The 23,045-nt window shown below is 35.0% G+C and overlaps 2 protein-coding genes across 3 annotated transcripts; both read left to right on the top strand.

Annotated features, from left to right (window-relative positions):
* The first annotated feature begins 5,194 nt into the window (after nucleotides 1–5,194).
* LOC130715491 (lipase-like PAD4) lies at nucleotides 5,195–11,494 on the top strand. 2 transcript variants are annotated; one of them, XM_057565598.1, is made up of 4 exons: nucleotides 5,195–5,313; nucleotides 5,466–5,790; nucleotides 9,249–9,980; nucleotides 10,472–11,494. In XM_057565598.1, the coding sequence occupies exons 1-4, from the start codon at nucleotides 5,291–5,293 to the stop codon at nucleotides 11,285–11,287; spliced, it is 1,896 nt and encodes a 631-aa protein (XP_057421581.1). In that variant the 5' UTR covers nucleotides 5,195–5,290; the 3' UTR covers nucleotides 11,288–11,494. The 2 variants fall into 2 exon arrangements, with proteins under 2 accessions (XP_057421581.1, XP_057421582.1); XM_057565599.1 differs by lacking the exons at nucleotides 5,195–5,313; nucleotides 5,466–5,790 and adding an exon at nucleotides 8,523–9,072.
* An 880-nt stretch (nucleotides 11,495–12,374) lies between these two features.
* LOC130715492 (vacuolar protein sorting-associated protein 20 homolog 2-like) lies at nucleotides 12,375–16,012 on the top strand. Its single transcript, XM_057565600.1, has 6 exons — nucleotides 12,375–12,739; nucleotides 14,023–14,175; nucleotides 14,361–14,513; nucleotides 14,735–14,818; nucleotides 15,467–15,596; nucleotides 15,683–16,012. Exons 1-6 carry the CDS (start codon nucleotides 12,638–12,640, stop codon nucleotides 15,706–15,708), a joined length of 648 nt encoding a protein of 215 aa, XP_057421583.1. The 5' UTR covers nucleotides 12,375–12,637; the 3' UTR covers nucleotides 15,709–16,012.
* The last annotated feature ends 7,033 nt before the right edge of the window (nucleotides 16,013–23,045 follow it).

The following is a 23,045-nucleotide window of genomic DNA, read 5'->3' as shown; positions in this document are numbered from 1 at the left end:
ACCATCCGATCCCCCTTGCCTCCGCATATGCGGGTGTTGCCTCCGCCTCTGCGGGTGGAGATATACATAAATAAAAAAAAAAGATGAGTCTAGAAGAAATGAGTAAGGAAAATAAATTTTACTAATTAAGTAAAATTTACTATTACTGATTAAAACAAGTAAAATCAACATCATAACTAAGTGAACTTCAAGCTAGTTAACAAAGATAGCTAAGACAAATTCAACTTTGATAAAATTAATTAGCTTAACAAAAGGTTAAGTTTTTAGAGTTAATAGCCAAGTTCACTAAAGCAATGCTAACACCTCAAAAGCTAGTTGCACAACAATCTCACAAGGTTAGGCACTCGATCTCAAGTCTCAACATTGCTCAACCTCAAAAGCTATCTAGTAGCACAACAACCTCACAAAGTTAAGCACTCTCAAGTCTCAACACTGCTCACACCTCAAAAGCTAGTAGCACAACAACCTCACAAGGTTAAGCACTCTCAAATCTCAACACTGCTCATTTCAAACTCTATATATACATGTTTGATCATGCACTAAGTTAAATATTGTCATAATTTCTCTACTTTGCTCTACTAGATTTAGAAAATTATTCATTTGATTCATTGCTGAATTAAGCGTCAAAGTGTCATTTATAGAGATATCTCTTTTAAATTGTGACTCTCTTTGTACTACCGTTGTTAGAAAATAACACAGCTGAAGAAGTAAAATAAATCAGGAGCGCAATCAACAACACAAGAATATAACATGTAAACTCCAAAACCGGAGAAAAAACCACGGTCGTTGTCAAAACCGACAACTAGAGAATAAACATTATGTGAAAATTGTTACAACACATAGACTTCACTCTCAACCACTCCATGACCCCAGTACACCCACACTCTCCAAAGTAAATATTTGAACTACATCTCACAATGCTCTAAAACAAGAGCATAAGAGAAAAAAAACACAAAAATAAACTTAAAGTGTTTTCAGGTGCTACATCTTTGGTGTTTTGGTGTGTCGAAACAAGGAGCCTGAGATCCCTATATATAGTCTTGAACCCTCCCACCCCTCACTAATCCAAGCGATGTGAGACTTCTCCAAAATGCATAACTTGATCTTTTTTCTCCTTCATTAGCAATGTGAGACTTACATTGCAATCAACCCCAACAACCGTGACATCGGCCGCATTCCCCAAGACTCACGATTGGAGAATCTCTATGCTCATATTTTGAAATAACAATTAGCGCCTCCTTATTGACTTTCTCTGCACCATTTTGTCATTTGCCACACACACCCACACTGAATAAGATTAAGATTAAGTAATTATTATAAAAAATAAGATTAATTAGTAACATAAAATTAGTTTAAAAAAAATGTAAAATTGAATCATCCAAATTGTGAATTACGTTGACTTCATGATAGATTTTAGAGAGTATTATGTACGCAAATTAAAGATATATATACTAAGAAGGAAATTAAGAATCGAGAAGGGCATGCAAACGCGTTTTGGAGTGACAATGACGAGCAAAGTTAAGACAATGTTGCAGTCAACAACTGAGTCTTCCTCTCTTCACGCGGCATTTGGAGTCCACTTTGATTACCTGACCTCAGTCTCTATATATCTTAATACCTACGCGCTTCTATACCGTATCAGAAGGATAGTGATTACATACTAATTATACACTAATTAACTATTTTTATCAATCTGATTCAACATGTTAGTCTGACTTCTAGTTTTCCTAAGAAGGGCGTATAATTAGGAGGTTAGAAATTAAATTAAAGAACATCTCTCTCTGCCCTCTGGAGTCTTGAGCAATATTGCTGAGTCTAGGTGTATGTTTCAATTTTCAGTTAACTTAGCGTCGATATATCCATATTTAAGTCAACGTGGTAAAATCTTGTTTCACAATTTAATATGTTACGACTTTGAATACATGTCTTTCAATTTGCAATTGAACCAAACATAACGGAGCAAAATTTCCAGCCCTCCCATCACAACACATGAGCTAAGTATCAAAACAAGATTGTACTAGTACTAACATGAAAACAAATTGAAGTGACTAATAACAACAAGAGGAGAACTTTCAAAAAAAAAAAAAACAACAACAACAAGAGGAGAACCACCTACTTCTCAAAATGATAACCATTCATTTTTGTTCCTACTACATGAAAACCGTCTCAATTTAGTGTGCAGACTACGACTAATGTCATTGTTATGATATTGGCATATTATGAATCAAGGAATATGATGCCTTCCTCATTAAATTCGATTACTAATTTTTGAGATAATTCAAAAATCAAGAAAGACATAATTATGAAAAATTGAAAATAGTTGTGCGAGGCCAAAAATTAATAAGTTGATAATTAAGTTTAGTGATGTAATTAATATCGATATTATAAGAAGAGAATTAATTGCAAGAACAAATAAGAGACATGCATGCTTAGTTTTAAGCAATTCTATGACCAATAAATAATTTTAATATTTTTTGAAAGAAATAATTCTAATCTTATCCATATACAATTGTGGAGGAATTTATTATACACCTCTAAAAACTTGTGCATGGTTGCACATTTGCTTTTTAACCTGCAATAGCAAGTTTAGTAGGTTTTTTTTAAAAATAAAAAAACATATATATTAGTAAACTAATTAATGAAGGATTAGGTTAATTATTAACTCAGTAATTAAAACCCCAAAAAAAAATTCTTCATTAACGTGAATTGAAGGTGGGTGGGTCGTTTCCATCGCACCACCATCTCCTTCCCTCAACCAGAACCACGCTGCCACCATCCTTCTTTTCCTCCCGGGCCGCGCAGCACCACGCTCCTTTAGATCCGCCACGCACCACCATCTCCTTCCCTCAACCAGAACCAACGTCGCCACCACCGCAAATCTGGGAGAGAAACACACATGGAAGAAATTGGAAAAAATGGGTATTGATTGAAAAGTTTCAATTTTTCTTCCAGTAGAGGCATGAAGTGGGTTATTTGATTCAGATCCAACGTCACGATGATGATTCTCACAGTTTTTGAAGCCTTCCACCTCGATCTCCAATCTCATTCGATGAAACCCTACCTTCCTCCAGGCCCACAGGTGCCGGGGCCGCCGCATCGGAATATCCCTCCGGCAGCAAATAAATTTCCACGTTCTGGATCTCCTTCTCTCCAAAATCCCTTCTTTGCTCGATCCTTTCACCAGACGCGCTTGAAGCAAGCGGCCATGGATCAGATCTCTCTTCACCCTCATATCTTCTTCTTCCTTAGATCCAACACCAGCACCCCAACTTTGGAAAGTTTGTTGATGTCGATAGTTTCTGGGTTTGTTCATGATTTGTTCATGGGGCCTTGATAATGATTTATGGGTTGTTGATATAATCATTCACTAACTAGAGAAGGTAACAAAAGATCTGAACAAGAGAGATGATAAGGAAATGTTGATGATTTTCTGGGGTCTCTCTGATTTTCTTGTTAAGTTTTTGTTCAATCAACTCAGCCTCATATCTCACTGTCTTCTTTCGGCTTGCAAATGTTCTGGAAATGTTGATGATTTTTTTTTGGATGAGACTGGAAATATTTATTAAAGATAAATGTTTAATTAAGAAAATATGAATTTTGATTTTTTTTTAAACCTGTTATAGTGGGTCAAAAGTGTTTGGTGCAATCTTACACAAGTTTTTAGATGACCATAATAAATTTTTCCCAATTGTATAGTTAAAAAGTTTTATATAAGAGGAGTTAATTTTTTGTGAAGTTTACAACCTTCTACGATTTTCACTGCTTATAAAATAGTTTTTTCTTGTGTTTGATGGATGTCATCACTTATTCAAAAATAGTTGAATGTCTTTCTCAATAATTATTCGTGTGTTTTTATTTTTATAATGGTTTTATAGAGGCCGACCTATCTTACTTACCATTAGGCCAACAATCGTTTTTTTAAGCAGCCTCCAATGATATTAAGCACAAAAGCATTAAAGTCAACACATCAACGTTCACCAAAGAAACCACACCTAAAGAACATCCTCAACCAAAACAAAGGCACTGGCGTTCCTAGCCATAACATCGACAATAAAGTTTCCAAAATGTCTAACAAAAGAAAGACAAGAAAAATTAAAAACTAACAAAAGAAAACGACAATCACAAAAAAGTGAAGCTAGAAATTAAAAAACGCCCCTCCACCTTATGATTCCAACATTGAAAAGGATGAAAACAGCCGGTCTCAAAAGCTGATCGCGCCTAAAACCATGATCATTCGTCAAAGAGATAGCTCATTTGAAGTTCGAAGCCTCTGCTAACAAAGGTGTCAACTCCATGCAAGAGTCTGAAGCTGCATAGACCATAGTTTCTCCCCCTCACGGTCACGAGCCACCATCCCGAACTAAGTGCCACCCCCCCCCCCCCAAAAGATGCATCAAAATTAATTTTGATCATACCTACACCTAGTCTGCTTCACATCGACGAAAGGTCTCTTACCACCTTCCTCAGTACAGACATCGTTGGAGCATAGCTTGGTCAATACCTCTTAGCCTTACACGTGCTACCACTAGGAAAGTACATCGCCTTAAAGACCCGAGCCAACGAAGATTTCTGGGCAGAATAAATACGCCACCAATTCTTACCCACAGACGTATTGAAGGATTTAAAATCTCGGAAGTCAAGTCCTACATCACATTTGTGTTTGCAAAGATTGCCCTAGTTTGTCCAATGCATACCCCGACGCGAAACATCATCACCCTAGAAGGATCTAGAAATCATCATTTATATGTGCACAAAGGCCGCTAGGAAGGATAAAATAAGACATCACATAAGATAAAATCTCTTGAGCTATTGATTTAATAAATACCTCCCTACCTGTCCGTGAAAGTGATTTTTGCTACCACCCTTAAGCTTTTTCCAAACACATTCCATCACAAAATTAAAGATTATTTGAATTTTAGATTTACTAATGATAGTAGGTAACCCAAAATATTTATCAAAGTTTTAGCTAATAGAAACTATTATTCGGCACATTTTAGCTCACATAAAGCATAATGAGTATAATTTATATGCACTGACCGTTACTAAATTTTCTCACATTCTTACAATCTGATTGGTTGACTTTCAATGCATGATCATTTTTCTAACCCTTTTTACTTAGAGTTAGGTAGTCAGGTGAAGTTAATTTCAAAAAAGTGTTGACATGGTAAAAAAACAAGGTATGTATATTGCGTTTGCGTGCGTTATTCAAAGTTATATATAAACACATTCTCCCTCTCTGGTCTTCTCACAACACACTGAAACCAACAACAAGAAGCCACCAATCATTTCCATGGCTTCCAACGAAGTTTCACCGTAAGTACTCACTCCATCATTTTCCACTGAAAATTCAAAACTCCATCTCCAAAGAAATTTCCAACTAATTTAACATTAACAACCACGCTAATTGACCACCAGTTTCTATTATATTGTTTTCTAAAACGACGCTGTTTTAATCTCCGACGCAGGTTCGAAACCAGCGAGATGCTGGCGACGTTCGTCACATCCACGCCGCTGTTGCGGGAGTCATGGAGGCTCTGCAGCAAGGCCAACACCACCGCTCCCCTCTCGTTCGTGGCGGAGCGGGCCGGCGGCGTCAACTACGTAGCGTTCTCTGGCGTCCAATTGGCCGGCGGATCGGATCCTAGCTGGAGAAACTTGGTGCTGCTGGAGAGTATCGGCGGCTTGCCGCTGTTCTCGGCGCGGCGGAAGACGGAAGGGGAGGAGGCGGTGATGGTTCATGCTGAGATGCTCAATCTCTTCTCGTCACTTTTCAATTCTTTGCAAAATCAGGTTTGGTTTCAAATTTCAATTCATGCGCTTAATTAATTGCTTATGATTGAATTTAAGATCAATTTTTGTTTTCTAAATCAGGTTTAGTTCATCTAATTACAAAACCCAAAAAATTAGGGAAGAAGCTAAATTTAATGGATAAAACTTAGACACAAACATATCCACTTTTTTAATGTGTTTTTAATTTTTCTAATGTATATTGAATTCCCTCAATTTACATTTTTTAACCTACATAATAGAAGGTTTAATTAAGGAGGAGATGGAGGGAATATATAGTGATTAAAGCATAATCATATGAGTGTATAATTGTAGGATAATCCTCATTGTGCCTTTTGTAGGGTTTGTTTGTTGTTTGATTTTCTTTTTGTTCCTTTTTCCCTTTATGCATTTTTGTGTGGGATTTTTGCCATTTAGATTTTGGTTTTGGGCATATGGACACTTGTTATTGTGAATAGTGGGAACCTTTTGGTGTTGGTGTGCTTACATGTACTTAAAGGGGCGTGCTACTTTCCGCTGAATTGCTACTTAATAATTGATAGTGAGAAAGCAAGTATAAAGAAAGATAACAACCAAAGTGAATATGCAATACTTAGTAAAATAAAATAAAAAGTAAACGGTAGAAACATCCAAGCGATTAGGTGTTTATTTGATTTTCATTTTGAAAATGCTTTCACTCAACAGAGGTTCAAAGCCTCTGTCACGTTTAAGGCAATGAAAGGTGTGATCTCAAATTTCACGTTTAAGACAATGAAATGTGTGATCTCAAATTTCAGTGTCCAAAACAGACTTTCAAATTGAAAATGAAATACAACCTAAATAACTTTATCTCCATGTTGGTGTACCTCACACTTTTTAATTGGTGAAGATTTTGTTTTTGTTAACTAAGGTATTTCATAGCCATAGTCAATTGTCGTGTTAGCGTATTAAATGATAAGAAGCTGATAAATAATATTTTTTTATTCGCAAGAGTTCAAACTCCCAATAATTTACTTACATAATGAAATGTTGAACCACTACATTCAAATTTGCTTAATTTCGGTAAATATTATTAAGTGTAATATAAACATGATACTTTTGTGTTCCTTGGTTCAATTTCACAGTACATTAGGAAAATTTGCTGTAACCCTAAACCAAAAGTTTTTTTTTTTCCGTGTTTGTGGTGGTGGTGATGGCTTTTCTTATTTAATTTCTAGATGATATCATTGTCACTTCATATATAAAGTACAAAAAGTTAAGAACGTGTTAATTTGCAGTGTGAACAGCCACGGATTCCAAAAGCTTACATCCTGAGTCTCACACATGGGTCCCAACCAGATTAACAACAAGGCATCTTAATTAGTGCCTAATAAAACTTTTATTGGACATATGCATTAGGGTCCAAGATTCCAATTTGAAATGATTGACTTTTATTTTTGAGAAAAAGTTTGATATACCGACGGTGTAAAGTTTTTTTACACCATCAACAAATCACATTTCAAGGATGTGAGAAAATCTTTCTTTTTATTTAATTTCATTAATTGACATGTCACATCCTTGAAATCTGATTGGTTGACGGTGTATCAAAATTAAACTCTTTATTTTTAACATTTCATCAACCAGATAATGCATGACAAATATAAGAGTGGGATTAATTGTCGTTCGTGGTAAATAATTTAAGATTATCATCATTATTATATATGATTGCGTTGATTAATAGAAAACTACGTCATACAGCAATTTGTGATTTGTGACGACCAGCACTAGTTGACTCGTGAAATGAAACCAAATGTCATTAAAAAAAACCATTTTTTTTAATATCATAACATTTTAATGTGTTTGAATATCAATATCAATTTCAAAAAAAATAAAAATATCAATTTCAGCCAAACGTAAAAAATCATAGTTTCAGCTCCGGAATGAATGCGCTTGATGAAATGTGACTTCTTTTTTAAACTAAGATTCACCAATAAAAAAACCAAATAAAATATAATGATTTCTCCCATATAAGATTCAAAATAAATATAATGATAAAATTTAAATAAATAACATTAAAAATTTAAAACAACAAAGATATAAAAAAATCATAAAAATTAAATTTTTATTCAAATAAATATCATACTTCACATTATTTATTTATTTATTATTTCAATTCCTTACATAAGTTTCACTATAAATGAATCTTATTTAAAAAATAAGATCCATTTATTTAATCTGGGAAATCATCTCTGCCCGGAAAATCCTCTCTCTAAAACGTGTCTTAGTGATTTGGGTCGGTAAAGTTAAACTCAACATTTGTTTTAATAATCTGAGTGTTTTAGACGTAATTATCATAAACACAGTAAAAGATGAATCCACTTAACTCAATATCTATCATGTCAAAGCTAGGGAGATAGGACTTTCTAGTATACTTAACAAAACTACAAGTTGGATTAGTCCTTGTTTGATGATTTGGGAGCAACAATACAAGACTCGAGTCGTGCCCCATGCCACCACCAACACGTTTTCAAATTGAATTATTGAATTAATTGAATTGGTCCATTTTGCCGGTAACCTTTTGACATGAAGACACAAGAGTTTCATTTTCATATTGAGGTTTAGCCAAAGGACCTTGACTTTACTTTTAGCCTCTCGTATTTAATTTCATCATTATAATAGTTTGTTTGGATCAACTCTTATTTAATTAAAATTAATTATAAAATCATAAGATTTTCCTCAGAGTTAATTGTACAATAATTTTCAACGTGCACTAATAAAATATTTGGAAACAATTGGTGGAAAAATCTAAGAACAAAGTTAGTCAACAAGTGTAATCTTTGTCTAAAGAATTATCAAGTGAACATGTCAATGCAAGGTTGAGACCTCTTTTATATAACTAGGGCATCTTGAATGGTGATTAGTGTGGAGGAGAGGTTCATGTAATTGGATCTTGAGACTTCTTTCAAACATTGATCGAGTTATTTTATTAACTTTTCAAAGTAGATAATCACTATTAATGGTTCTGATGACTTTTATCTCATTTTAGAGGAGTGAAATCCCATGTACTTACATTAATGTGGGGGGAGCGGATCATGCAATTACAATTAATTGGGGGAGTGGAAATTAGGGAAACCTAGTAGTGAGGCATGGAGATGAATCTAGATGTTCTCCCTAGCTGATGACTGACTCAGGTCAGCGTGTACTTGGTCTGCTGGCTAGAATTTCGGTGAGATGCTCAGAGCCTAGTAGGTCAGATATTCCCTAACGATGTAAAAACATTTCTACAATTGATTCTGAAGCTAAAATCAACTATGAGGAGAAACTTCTGTAAGTAGGTTCTGAGTTTCAGATTGATTTTGATGAAAAAGAAAATGATGCAAACAAGCAATAACTTTATAAATCTCAATTTTTTATTATCTGTATTAAGTGTTTTTTGTTCTTTAAATTTGTTTCACTAGGATCTTATTCCCATCTAACTGTTTGAAACTAATTTTACTCTTCAGATGCTGGGAATACTGGAAAATACAGACACCAAATCAGTAGTCATCACTGGCCATTCCATTGGAGGAGCCATTGCCTCACTGTGCACTCTTTGGCTTCTCTGTTACCTCCAATCCATCTCTTCTAGTGTCTCAGTTATGTGCTTCACTTTTGGCTCACCGTTGCTTGGAAATGAAGCCTTTTCGAGAGCCATTTCCAAAGAAAGATGGGGTGGAAACTTCTGCCATGTGGTTTCAAAGCATGACATAATGCCAAGGTTGCTCTTTGCCCCTATAACACCCCTCACTTCTCAGCTCAATTTCCTGCTCCAGTTCTGGCACTGGTCCATGACTTCACCAGCATCTGGGAAGCTCGCAGTTCAAATATCGGAAAGAGAGAAAGCTGAGCTGTTCACAGCTGTAGTGGATTACTTGGAAGCAGCAGCAACACCACAAGATGGAGAAGCTTCTTCAGGGCCAATTCTGTTTTACCCTTTTGGTAACTACTTTTTTGTCTCAGAAGAAGGAGCTTTGTGTGTGGATAGTCCACCCACAATTATAAAGATGCTGCATTTGATGCTCTCAACTAGTTCTCCATCCTGTAGCATTGAGGACCATCTGAAGTATGGAGATTATGTTAATAGAGTTTCTATGCAAATGCTGATTCAAAGAAACTGCATACAGAGGAACATTCCTGACTCAACCTATGAGGCAGGGCTTGAATTAGCCCTCCAGTCTTCGGGCATAGCAAACCAGGTATTTGCAACATCTTGACTCCATATATATATTCCAAAAACCTTACTTCAAATACCAATGTTCCAATTTATTGCGTGTTTGGATCAGCATTTGTCACAATTGATTTTGGTAAAAGTTAGCTAAATGTGAAGTGGTTTATGTTTGGATACATTCACAAGCACTTTTAGGTGGTCATGTAGATGTTTGACAATCTACTTAGAAAGTTGATTTTAGTTCCAAAATCAATTATGCGGAGAACTAGAGAATGTGGTTTGAGTAGATATAATCAATTGTGTGATTTATAACCGAATTTCACAACATTGAGTACATAAACCACTTTTCATATAAACATGTCCAAAACACTTCATTTTTAGCACTTTTACCATCATAACTTGTTCAAAATCAATTTTGCAGTGCCTTATCACTAATATTACCTGCATATGATTCATAATTTTAGTTTCCACTTGAAGAAGCCAATTTCACTGAACAAGTTACTATGATGTAACCAACAGGAAACCACTATCGTACCTGCCAAGGAGTGTCTAAAGACAGCAAGGAGAAGAGGTCCTTCACCAGCTCTCAATGCTGCAAGCCTAGCAGTTACCTTCTCCAAGGTTGTACCTTACAGAGCACAAATTGAATGGTACAAAATTTGGTGTGATGAGCAAGATGAACAAATGGGGTATTATGATTCCTTCAAAAGCAGAGGCTCCTGCAAAAGAGAAATGAAAGTCAACAGCAACCGCCACAAACTCGCCCGGTTCTGGAACAATGTGATTGACATGTTGGAAAGGAATGAACTCCCCCATGATTTTGACAAGAGAGCCAAGTGGGTCAATGCTTCACAGTTCTACAAACTGTTGGTTGAGCCATTAGACATTGCTGAGTATTATGGAAAAGGGGTGCACAGAATCAAAGGACACTACATGGAGCATGGTAGGGAGAGGAGATATGAGATTTTTGATAGATGGTGGAAGGATAGAATGGTCACTACTGGTGAAGAAAACAAGGAGAGGAGCAAGTTTGCAAGTTCTACTCAAGATTCATGCTTTTGGGCCAGGGTGGAAGAAGCAAGGGACTGGTTGAATGGTGTTAGGAGTGAGAGAGACACTAACAAGTTGGCTATGTTGTGGGATAAAATTGAGGAATTTGAGAAGTATGCCATGAAGTTAGTTGAAAATAAGGAGGTGTCCAATGATGTTCTTGCTAAGAACTCAAGTTACAGTACATGGGTGGAGGATTTAAGAGAGCTGAAACGGTTGAGAGCAAATGTGCAGAGGTTTCCTCATCAATATACCCGTTTTCTGGATGGGGAAGTGGTTCCTTAGCACATAATTTGCAATAAGCTTAATAGCAGATCAGTTTCTTTTGTAAAATTCAGAAGCTACTAAGTCATAGAAGATTATCCTTAGAATTGGTATGGTTTCAGAGGCAATTGTAGAAGGATTTCCGAACATGCACTATATTATTGTAAGCATGTTATGTATAAACACTGCTCCTTCTGCATAATAACTAGTTTTGCTTATGACTTTTCACTTTTATTGTATAAAATGATCTCTTGACACCCATTACTTCAAAAGCAGGGAAAAAGTAATAGGCATGAGGACCAATACCGTAGTACTTTATCTACCGTAAAATGTTAACATGATCACCCCATTATATTTTAAAATGATTCAACTATTGTAGTGACAATTATCGAATTCTCTCACTGTGATACTTAAACATTTGATTCATGACTATTATGTGAATTGAGAAAATATTGTGTCAGTCTCCTTTGGCAATGAAATTATCCACATCATTTGGCCTCTTTCTCTTCACTAATTAAATTGTATCATGTAGTATGAGCATGACAATTATAACCTTACATGTGTGATTTTGAAATGATATAACACACCAAATGAGATTTCAGCCCCACTTTAGCAAGTGATTATATTTAAGAAATTAATGTCTCTGCTGTTAAGTGTAAGAATACTAAAAAAAATTATCTTTAACATCAAAACATGATGGAAGCTGGCTTGAGTTTCTTAAACTTATGATTCAGAAATCAATTTATGAATTATGAAATGTGTTCTCAAAAAGTCTAAGGGCAGACCTTAGTAAGTTGCACACCTTGCCTTATGTTAGAACTCTAGGATGTACCTCTATTTGACTAGCAAGAGTGCTACTTGTATAGTTGGAGCTTTTTTAATTATAATCAATGTAGTATGAAGAAATAATGCAAACAAATTCAAGCTTGGTGGTTAAAGAGGAGAATCACATTAGATGTTGGGTTTTCAAAAGACTAACCAAAATAAGAATGTTGAAATAAATGAGTGTCGAACTAAAAATATGATATAATATCAAATGATTATTATATATAATGAGATATTGAAGTGACGCATATAATTGAGAACATGACGAAAAATCGGTTAAAGTGGTATGATACGTCCAAAAGAATACTTTTGGAAGCACCAATGATCAAATGTTAGATTACCTTCTAAAAAAGGATTAAAATCAAATTTATTGAAGAAAAATATCCGATCTTTGTGCCCAACGTTTGGTCTGGTAACATTCAACGAAGATTCAAATCAAAGCTGAAAGAGATTTCATTGGGGCTGGTTGGGAATCCATGAATTTGTTGTGGATTCCTGTATGATCATCAGGGATAGCGAAACCCTAATTTCAATCATCCAAGTTTGATGGGGAATATTTTTGTCAAGAAGCCAAAGGTAACAGATGTGGATCGTGCAATTCTCGCTCTCAAGACCCAGAGACGCAAACTCGCTCAATATCAGCAAAAGGTTCAACCTTTATTTTCCAATTTACATTTACAATTTAGGTAAAGCATATCTCAATTTTCCAGTTGGGTTCTTTCAGATTATCTTGACCAAATGTGTTGTTCTAGCTGGAGCTTGAAATAGAATCAATCTTTATCTAATTTCTAAGTTTGATACTTTGCAATTGAGTCCTTTTTGTATTTTGTTGCAGCAAATGGATTGTAATATGTAATTGAAAGTAATACTAATAGTGATTCATGAAGATTTTTTATATTTATAAATGGTTAATGTGAATTTGCTGCTCACTTGCCTGTTTATTATAATTGACTCTGGAGCTGGTCAGATTGATGTGTTTTTCCTAAGTTCTTGGCGTTCGAATTGGTGAAATTAAGAATTAGTAGTTTAGGATTTATTTGAGATTTGAAGTTATCAACTATGATGAGCAACTATTATTGAGGGTATAATTAATGAAAAATATGGACTACTTGGACTTAATTATGTTGCTGAAATTTCATATCAGGAGATGATTTTGGGTTTAGGGCATAGTGGTAGATATGATGACTAGCTAGTATTGTTGATTAAGCTATGAAGAAAAGGGCAAGGGGCTCTTGGAATCACTTGAGAGAGTATCAGACATGGCTTGAATGGATATGCCCTTAACATGCACCAGTTTTTAAAATACTATTTAGCACCCCAAGCAAATATACCATAGAAATGCAAGCATTGCACACAGTTTTAACCCCCTCATTTCTACCAAGGCCTCTGAAATTACTGACAAGAAATACCCTGAACTAGGGACAAATTCCAATCAATTTTCAAGATAAAAGGTGCTTCTAGGAAATGTAAGAACAAATTAGTTGTTGTGGCTTCTAGGCTAGACCAATACACAACACTTACTAAGATAGTGTGCTATAAACTGTCAACAAACCTGCTGAATATCATTGGCATGTTGTGTACATTAATATGTGTAAATGCACAGTTTAACAATTTCAATCAAAATGGTGTATTAGGACGTGATGGGAGATGCATGTGTGGATTAGAAGTATTCAGTAACTTGCATAAAATTGGCTTGTAAAAAGTTCTATAGTATGCTAATAAGTTTGATGGCTTAGTCATTGGAATCAGACTTTATCTTTTGATCTCCTGTAGGTGAAATAATTAATGACTTCCAATTAATCAAGTTCAGGATCTTTTTTGATATGTCATAACTGTCAGGTCAATGTCAATAGAAATTTTGTACAAAAGTATAATGCTTTTCTGCATTGGATAATTTACCCTATTTCTTTGTTGTGATCCTCTTTTTCAAGCTTGATGCTGTCATTGAAGCAGAAAAGCAAGCTGCAAGAGACTTGATTCGTGAAAAGAAGAAGGACAGGGCATTGTTAGCATTAAAGAAAAAGAAGGCACAAGAAGAATTGCTGAAGCAAGTTGATGCCTGGCTTTTAAATGTGGAACAACAAGTAATATTTTAATATTCAATATATATTCTCTCTATGGCCCCAATTCAGCCAAAGTGATGGCATGTTATAACTTATAAAGAGTCTCAGGGACTTATTGGTTGCCACTGTGGATCTTGTCTCTAAATGACTTCTTGACACGATCGTACATGTAAAACAAATATGTGGACTCATTCGTTTTGGTTTAGTTAGCAGATATTGAATTGACAAGCAAGCAGAAGGCTGTGTTTGATAGTTTGAAGGCTGGTAATGATGCAATGAAAGCCATACAGAGTGAGATAAACATTGAGGATGTTCAGAAACTTATGGATGATACTGCTGAAGCTAAAGCTTATCAAGATGTGAGTTTAACTTCATTCTTATCCTTACTCCTACTTCTTTGTGGAAACTGATTTCCATGTCTAGAGTCATTGCACTGGAGTTGTACTTGTTTGATGCAGCTTTATGAGATGTTTGGTTATTCATATTGCTGCTACGTTCTTTTTTAATATCCATCTCTCGGTTTCTTTCTGTTTGTATTTGATGTTTCCTGATGGATACCATAATTTTGTTGAATTTGAAGGAAATCAATGCAGTACTAGGGGAGCAGCTATCAGCAGAAGACGAGGAGGAGATTTTAGCAGAATTTGAGAATTTGGAAACTGAGGTATTATTTGGAATTTTTTTAAAGAAAAATTGTCTCTTCTCCCTTTCTGTATCTCTTGGCTGGAGAACAGCTTATTTATCAAACAAGGTTTATGGAATGTTCTTTTGTAGGTCGAATCTGTGTTGGTTTTATTATATGGTGAATTAATTTCTAAGATTAATCTTGGCTTATACTGATGAAGCAACATTCCTACTGCATTTAGCTGCACAATGTAAACAGCTGCCAGTTGAAACATATAGAAGTCAAGCTGTGTTTATTCCTCTTAGCAGAATTTTGAGCCACTTATTCATTGCATGGGAGATTTACTCAAAATTTGGTAGAAAGGAAATAATCACATAAAACAATTTCAGCTAAAAAACTTATATAGATCAATAATTTTTAGTCAAGGTAGGATTTACTATGGAGTATAGGTACTCAAATTATTATATATCTATGGTTCTGATGAGGACCACAATAGAACTGAATCTATCTTCAAGGTGTTTTTACACATTAGATAATGATTTTGTGCCCCTTTGAGATGATGTGCTAGACCATGTCTTAAATTTCTCTTAATGATTAAACAAAGAGGCATGCCATGAATGTGCAATAATAGATGGAGATCATGCATCTAGAAGATGTTATTGTATGATGACTGGTTCTTGTTTTCAGCTTACTGTCCAGGATCTTCCTGAAGTTCCTACTTCAGTGTCTGAAGATATCAACGAGAAATTAGACCTTCCTGAAGTCCCAATCCAAGCACCAGGTGAAAAAGTTGTTGAAGCATCTTCAAAAAGAAAAGGTATTTGTTTCTCCCTCCCTCCTATGTCTTCATACCCCCAAAAGTGAAGGAAATTGGCTAACTGGTAATGATTGATGATGCAACAGTTATGGAGGAACCACTACCAGCTTGAAGAAACACTGCAAACTTTGATGTAGCATATCCATGTCTTTGCTTTCTGCCGGCCCTGAACCTCGAACTGGTTGGTATGTGGAGATTTTCCAAACCAACAAGTCACAAGGGAATCAGCAAGCATATATGTCTGCCACTGTGGTTACAAATTGTATTTTTTAAAAAATATTATGTTGAGCTCTCAGTTTATGTGGATTGCTTTTGTATTTTTAAAGTTTTTTTCTTTTGTAACTAGAAATGTTTTAAAAAATGATAATTAGATAAACTTTATTTCGGAAAAAAAAAGTGAGAATCCTCTATGAGTACTTTTGTTCAAGTTGTATATAAAATTTAATAAGTTTTATGGAATATGAATTTAATATGTCTATCAATTGAATTTAGAGTTATTATTATTAAATTAATCAAGTGTATTGAATTTCATAAAATTTTAAGGTTCTGATTGTTAACGTCATGTAAAAAAAAATGTTGGCTTTTAACGTTAGAAAAAAATCTATATTCGTTTTTACTTGTAATTGTTACATTTCTAAATTCTTTGAATTTGGAAAAAAATATAAGATAATCTTTAATATGAATTAAATAGTAATAAATGTTTTTAAAATGATATTGAGATGAATAGTAGAAAGTTACATATAAACTAACATTGATAGAGGAAGTTCAAGAGGAAATGGATAGGGATGGTTTTTTTTTTCTTTTTCTATCACATGTTTGGGATATTTATTTTTATAATTATGTATATTTTTATTTAATATTAAATTTGTCTTTTTGCATTTCATAACTCATAAGAAATAAACAATAATAAATTTATTTAAAATAATTGTGAAGGTAATAGTAGAATTCCATAGAATGACATTGATGAAGGAAGTTCAAGAGGAAGGAGTATATGAGTGTTTTTGTTTATTGAATGACCTTTAAATATTAACTTAATTGCACTTTTGGTCCCCCAACTATCGCCTTCCTGCAAAATTGGTCCTTAAACTTCAAAATTAGCAAAAATGGTCCTCCAACTATACATGCCGTTGCAATTTTGGTCTTCCGTTAGCATTCCGTCAGGAATCTAACGTGAGAAGCTGATGTGGCTCACTCACATGCTTCTCACGTGACCATTCAGGAGAGAGAGTGATGACTGGACAAACATGTGCGTGTCACGTGATCTTGCCCACTGCTTTGCTGGCATCTTCTACTTTCATCTTCTGCTTTCATCTTTCATGAACCCTAATTCTCCATCTTTCCTCTCATAGCCACCAACCATCTTCTCCCCTTAATCCTTTAGCTGCCACCCTTCCTCTCCCCTCACCTTCAAAAACCTTTTCTTCTTCCTTCTTCCTGAACCCATCATCTCTCTCTCTAAAACCAAACAAAAGCCATCACCACCGTCGGCCAAACCATCAAGGGCGGAACCACCCCATGGCAACCTTAAAAGCTCGAAACAAAGCCATGGTTCGATTCGTGTTCACTTGGTCTCAATCTTGCTCGATCTGGGTTCGGGTACGACTGGGTTCTTCTGTTTTTATTCCCTTCTTTCTTCTTCTTCTTAACTGATGGAAGCACGATGGTGGTGGTGATAGACTTTGTTGACAGTGACGAGAAAGCTTGAGGGGAGGACTTCGATCTATTCCTGAGATAGGACGGTGGAAACGGTGGCATCGATATGTTCTTGAGGTTTGGATTGTTTGTAAATTGGGGATTAGGGTTATTTGATTTTGATGTTCTGGGAATTGTTGAATCCTGTGGCTCCTTCTTCCTCATCCTGTGTTAAGGATTGCAAAGCTGTAACTTCTCCCCTTTGGGCCTGCCATAATTGTTTTCCTAATTCGATTCAAGTGTTAGAGAGATGAGTATTCAAGTGTAAAAGAATTTCTTTACTTTTATGCTTATTCCGTGATTGAATTCATTTAGTTTCTTAAAGGTATTCATCAATTTTGATTTTTTTCATGTGACTGTTGATAAATTGGGTACTGTGCTTGCTTCGTGGAGCCATTTTAGATTTTACCCATGTGCATTGTTGTTCTTCTCATGTCTTTTTCTGGGTAGTTCATATTTTTCTGATTGTTTTTGGATTTTGGGGGTTTAATTTTGTGGTTTGGTTGTTGTTTTGGAAAAAATTAATTTATGGGTAAATTTTCTGGGTTTGGGGGAGGGTTGATCTTGATTTTCATGTTTCTGGTTTAGTTATTTATTGAAGAATGTGAGGAAGATGATTTATTTTTCTGGGTTCAAGTTTGGTGGAGGCAAAAAAAAATTTCTGGGTTGAGATCATGAAGGAAGAACATTGATAATACTCATGAATATTTGTGTGTTTATTTTGAGATTAATATTTCTGAAATTACAAATTAAGGATTTTTTAATAATTAGTTAATTAGTTAATTTGACCTGATTACACCCTTTAGTGTCACGTGACACGCACATGTTTGTCCAGTCATCACTCTCTCTCCTGAATGGTCACGTGAGAAGCATGTGAGTGAGCCACATCAGCTTCTCACGTTAGTTTCCTGACGGAATGCTAACGGAAGACCAAAATTGCAACGGCATGTATAGTTGGAGGACCATTTTTGCTAATTTTGAAGTTTAAGGACCATTTTTGCAGGAAGGCGATAGTTGGGGGACCAAAAGTGCAATTAAGCCTTAAATATTTAAGGTCTATTATTAATATTAATTATTAGTTGATTAATGTTTCAATAAATATAAACTAATAATATGTGTCTCATAGAATTCTCACTCTCAAGCAGTTAAAACTATAAAGACGAAGAAATGAATTGAAATTGAAACCGAAAGTTAGTATTTAAATAACATTTAATATATTTATATTATGGTTGAGTTATAACATAAAAATTTAAGATTAAAATAATTTAACTTGAATGTCATTGATCCTTCAATTTTAGTCAAAAAATTAAGGATTTGATTTCAATAGGGAAATGAAAAAAAAAATTGAAGTACATTCAACCAATAGAGTTGATAGATAAAAGAAATAAGAAGGCAGAGCAAAACCAAAAATTGAACAAATAATGTAAAATTAGTGCATTCGTAATATAAGTGACACCTTAAAATGACAACAATAATAAGGTATTCGAAGAGAAGAAAGACGATGAAGATGACAACACTGAAAAAAGTGAAATAAAATAAAGATGACTCTCATTCAATAGACCAAGTTGACAATCAAATAATTAAAAAGTACAAAAGATGCAAGAAACTTACATATTTTTAAGATAGTATATTGGAAGAACGTAAACAATAGCAGTAAAACCTGAAAGAAGAAAAAATTGAAATGAAACCAATTAAATGTAAAATAAGAACAAAAACTTCATTGTATTAGATTAGAAGAAAAGAAAATCAGTTAGTTGATTTAGTTGATAATGAAAATGAAAAGAAAAGCAAGAAACTTGCATTAACTAAAGATTGAACTGTCAAAGAAATGGAAACAAAATCATAAAATTGTGCATGAAAAACAATGAAACACAATAAGAGAAATAATAAAGAAGAAAACATAATAGAAGTTAAGAAAATATCATAATAATTTTATTAATCCATAGAGAACTCTTACCGGATGGACGATGATGATGGAGAAGAACATTAATGCCTAAAGAATGAAAACTGATGAAGAAGAAGTGACTGATAAAAAAGAAGAGATGAAGTAGAAAATTTCTAACCTGACAGAAGACCTTCTTACGTAGGGGATGATGCTTTTGGAGAATTCAAATGAGAGAGATTTCTTCCATAGGAATAGAGGTTCTGGAGATCAAGATGGGAAAGATGAAAGGAATCTGAAAGTGGAATGGAAAGGTGTTTCATATATGGGAGAAAAAGGAAGGGACTCTTGTTATTTTTGTAACCACATTCAAGAGTTACAAAAACAATGAAACACAATAAGAGAAATGTTAAAGAAGAAAACATAATAGAAGTTAAGAAAATATCATAATAATTTTATTAATCCATAGAGAACTCTTACCGGATGGACGATGATGATGGAGAAGAACATTAATGCCTAAAGAATGAAAACTGATGAAGAAGAAGTGACTGATAAAAAAGAAGAGATGAAGTAGAAAATTTCTAACCTGACAGAAGACCTTCTTACGTAGGGGATGATGCTTTCGGAGAATTCAAATGAGAGAGATTTCTTCCATAGGAATAGAAGTTCTGGAGATCAAGATGGGAAAGATGAAAGGAATCTGAAAGTGGAATGGAAAGGTGTTTCATATATGGGAGAAAAAGGAAGGGACTCTTGTTATTTTTGTAACCACATTCAAGAGTTACAAAAACAATGAAACACAATAAGAGAAATGATAAAGAAGAAAACATAATAGAAGTTAAGAAAATATCATAATAATTTTATTAATCCATAGAGAACTCTTACCGGATGGACGATGATGATGGAGAAGAACATTAATGCCTAAAGAATGAAAACTGATGAAGAAGAAGTGACTGATAAAAACGAAGAGATGAAGTAGAAAATTTCTAACCTGACAGAAGACCTTCTTACGTAGGGGATGATGCTTTTGGAGAATTCAAATGAGAGAGATTTCTTCCATAGGAATAGAGGTTCTGGAGATCAAGATGAGAAAGATGAAAGGAATCTGAAAGTGGAATGGAAAGGTGTTTCATATATGGGAGAAAAAGGAAGAGACTCTTGTTATTTTTGTAACCACATTCAAGAGTTACAAAAGCAACAAAGAAAACAACCAAGAATGTGAAGATGTTTCTTAAAGGGTTTTGTAAGAAAATGATGCACGGTTAGGATTAGAAGCAATCAACGGCCAAGATTGATTTTATAATTAATTATTTACAAATTTACATATATGCCCACGAAAAAATATTCACTCATGTGCATTGATTTATTGAATTACTATTTTACCCTCAAAGTTGCAAAAACTCTCCCTTTATATAGTTTATAGATAGATAGATAGATAGATAGATAGATAGATAGATAGATTTACATATATGCCCATGAAAAAATATTCAATCATGTGCATTGATTTATTGAATTACTATTTTACCCTCAAAGTTGCAAAAACTCTCCCTTTATATAGTTTATAGATAGATAGATAGATAGATAGATTTACATATATGCCCATGAAAAAATATTCACTCATGTGCATTGATTTATTGAATTACTATTTTACCCTCAAAGTTGCAAAAACTCTCCCTTTATATAGTTTATAGATAGATAGATAGATAGATAGATAGATAGATAGATAGATAGATATGTTTCTTCTTTTCTTGTACTGATAATTAGCAATAGTATCAATTTTCTCCCTTTACCATTATTCTAATCAAACACTGAATCTTTCAATCCGTCGTGCCCGGGAGTTGGGTTTGGGGCCCTCCCTATGGGTCTCCGCGCCCCACCTCTTTTTTTTTAACCCATTAATGCCCTACGGAACTTAAACTTCCGTATTCAATAAAATAGAATACGGAAGTTAAAATTCCGTATTCTAACTCTGACAGTCATCACCTTTTCCACCATTACTCCTCCCTCCACCAACCCCTCCACCATTACTCCTCCGTCACCAACCCCTCACCAGCCCCCTTAACCCCCTCAATGCCTCCAGACCACCCTCTCTCTCACCCTCTCCTACCTCACTTTCATCCTCACTTCCATTCTTCCTACCACCACCACCAACTCCTTCATTGGCAAGCTCTCCACCATTGGATGCAAAAAGATAGCATTTGAGGTAAGTGTTGTTAGTTGTTTGTTGTATGTTGTTAGTTTAAGTAGTTGAAGTTGTTAGATTAAGTAGTTTAAGTAGTTAGAATGATGATTTTCTGAATTCTGAGACGTGATGAACTACAGAATATAAATTTCCGTAGTCAATACGAAAATTTATATACCGTATTCAATACGAATTATAAAGTTCCGTAGTTAATATGGATAATAAAGTTCCGTATTCTCTTCCAGGGATGACAGAATCATTTTCATTTCATGAATCCCAATTGATTGAAGTTGGATTGAACAATGCTCAACCTGAAGAGGCCACTACAGAGGTGCCACCACCAGCATTTGTACCCCCGTGTATAAGTATAGATGTCTCGCATTTATTTACAACTGATCAGGTATTCTTTGAACAGATTTTTGCATTGTTTTGAAAGTGTAATATATCAATTCTTATTATGTCTTGATCACCCTTGTTTATGCCTTGTTTGTGTGTTGGGTATGCATCATTGAACAGATTTTCCCTACCCGTGATGATCTTATCAATTGGGTTCATGGAATTGCGATTGAAAATGGATATGTTGTGTTGATCACAAAGTCAGATAGCGGTGGAAATGGAAGCAGAAAAGCTTATGTCATGTTGGGGTGCGAGAAGCATGGTAAGTATGTTCCCTACAGAGACCCTGACCTTGTTGAAGGAACGAGAACACAAAAGACAGAATGTCCTTTTAGACTAAAAGGACGACCTATGAAAAATGGCTTAGATAGAGATTGGCGGCTAAAGGTGATGGAAGGTACACACAACCATGAACCAGCTAGGTCACTACTTGGCCACAATTTTGTTGGTCGTCTAAATTCCGAAGAGAAGGAGCAAGTGGAAAAAATGTCAAAGAGTTGGGTTCCACCGAGAAAGATGCTGTTGACTTTGAAGGAAAACAATCCTTTAAACTTGACTACCATATCTCAGATTTATGGTGCTTGCAAGAGGTTAAGAAAATCCCTCCGCGGGTCATTGACAGAAATGCAACACTTGTTGAAGAAGTTGGACGGTGACAAGTACGTCCACTTTGAAAGACATGAGCCTGGATCGGAAGTCATTAGGGATGTATTTTGGGCTCATCCAAATGCTATCAAACTGTTCAACACATTTCCATATGTAGTGATTATGGATTGCACATAAAAGACAAACAAATATAAAATTCCCTTGCTTGAGATTGTTGGACTGACTTCCACAGATAAGACATACTCCATAGCCTTTTGCTACATTGTTAATGAGGGCACATATGACTACGTTTGGGCACTGGAGTGTATGAAGTCTCTATTAGCTGATCAAGCCATGTTGCCTAAGGTGATTGTTACTGACAGGGGTCTTGCCTTATTGAGTGCTGCTAAGCAAAGCCTTCCCAACACCAGCCATTTATTATGCTTGTGGCACATCAACAAGTGTGTTTTGGCAAAGTGCAAACTCTATGTTGGTACAGATGATTTTGCTGAATTGGTTATGGGGAAGTGGTGAGAGGTGGTGGATGCTGCAACAGTTGAAGAATTTGAAGTTCAATGGATGCAATTGTTTAATATGTGCAAGGACAAATACAACAACTTTACCTTCTATTGTTCTACTACATGGTTGGTCCACTAGGAAAAATTTGCCAAGGCATGGACAAATCATGTGATGCACTTTGGAACAACAACAA

The sequence above is a fragment of the Lotus japonicus genome, chromosome 4 (assembly GCF_012489685.1).
Source record: "Lotus japonicus ecotype B-129 chromosome 4, LjGifu_v1.2".
Taxonomy (NCBI): Eukaryota; Viridiplantae; Streptophyta; class Magnoliopsida; order Fabales; family Fabaceae; genus Lotus; species Lotus japonicus.
Note: the sequence above shows the minus strand (reverse complement) of the source record. Positions and strands in the feature narration are given on the sequence as shown.

What these genes read in the sequence shown, in the direction of transcription:
- LOC130715491 (XM_057565598.1), top strand. Translation starts at nt 5,291, where the DNA reads ATGGCTTCCAACGAAGTTTCACC. An exon ending in TCAATTCTTTGCAAAATCAG is followed by an intron (nt 5,791 to 9,248) that starts GTTTGGTTTCAA and finishes TTTACTCTTCAG; the next exon opens with ATGCTGGGAATACTGGAAAA. An exon ending in CTTCGGGCATAGCAAACCAG is followed by an intron (nt 9,981 to 10,471) that starts GTATTTGCAACA and finishes TGTAACCAACAG; the next exon opens with GAAACCACTATCGTACCTGC.
- LOC130715492 (XM_057565600.1), top strand. Translation starts at nt 12,638, where the DNA reads ATGGGGAATATTTTTGTCAAGAAGCCAAAGGTAACAGATGTGGATCGT. An exon ending in TCGCTCAATATCAGCAAAAG is followed by an intron (nt 12,740 to 14,022) that starts GTTCAACCTTTA and finishes CTCTTTTTCAAG; the next exon opens with CTTGATGCTGTCATTGAAGC. An exon ending in TTGAGAATTTGGAAACTGAG is followed by an intron (nt 14,819 to 15,466) that starts GTATTATTTGGA and finishes TCTTGTTTTCAG; the next exon opens with CTTACTGTCCAGGATCTTCC.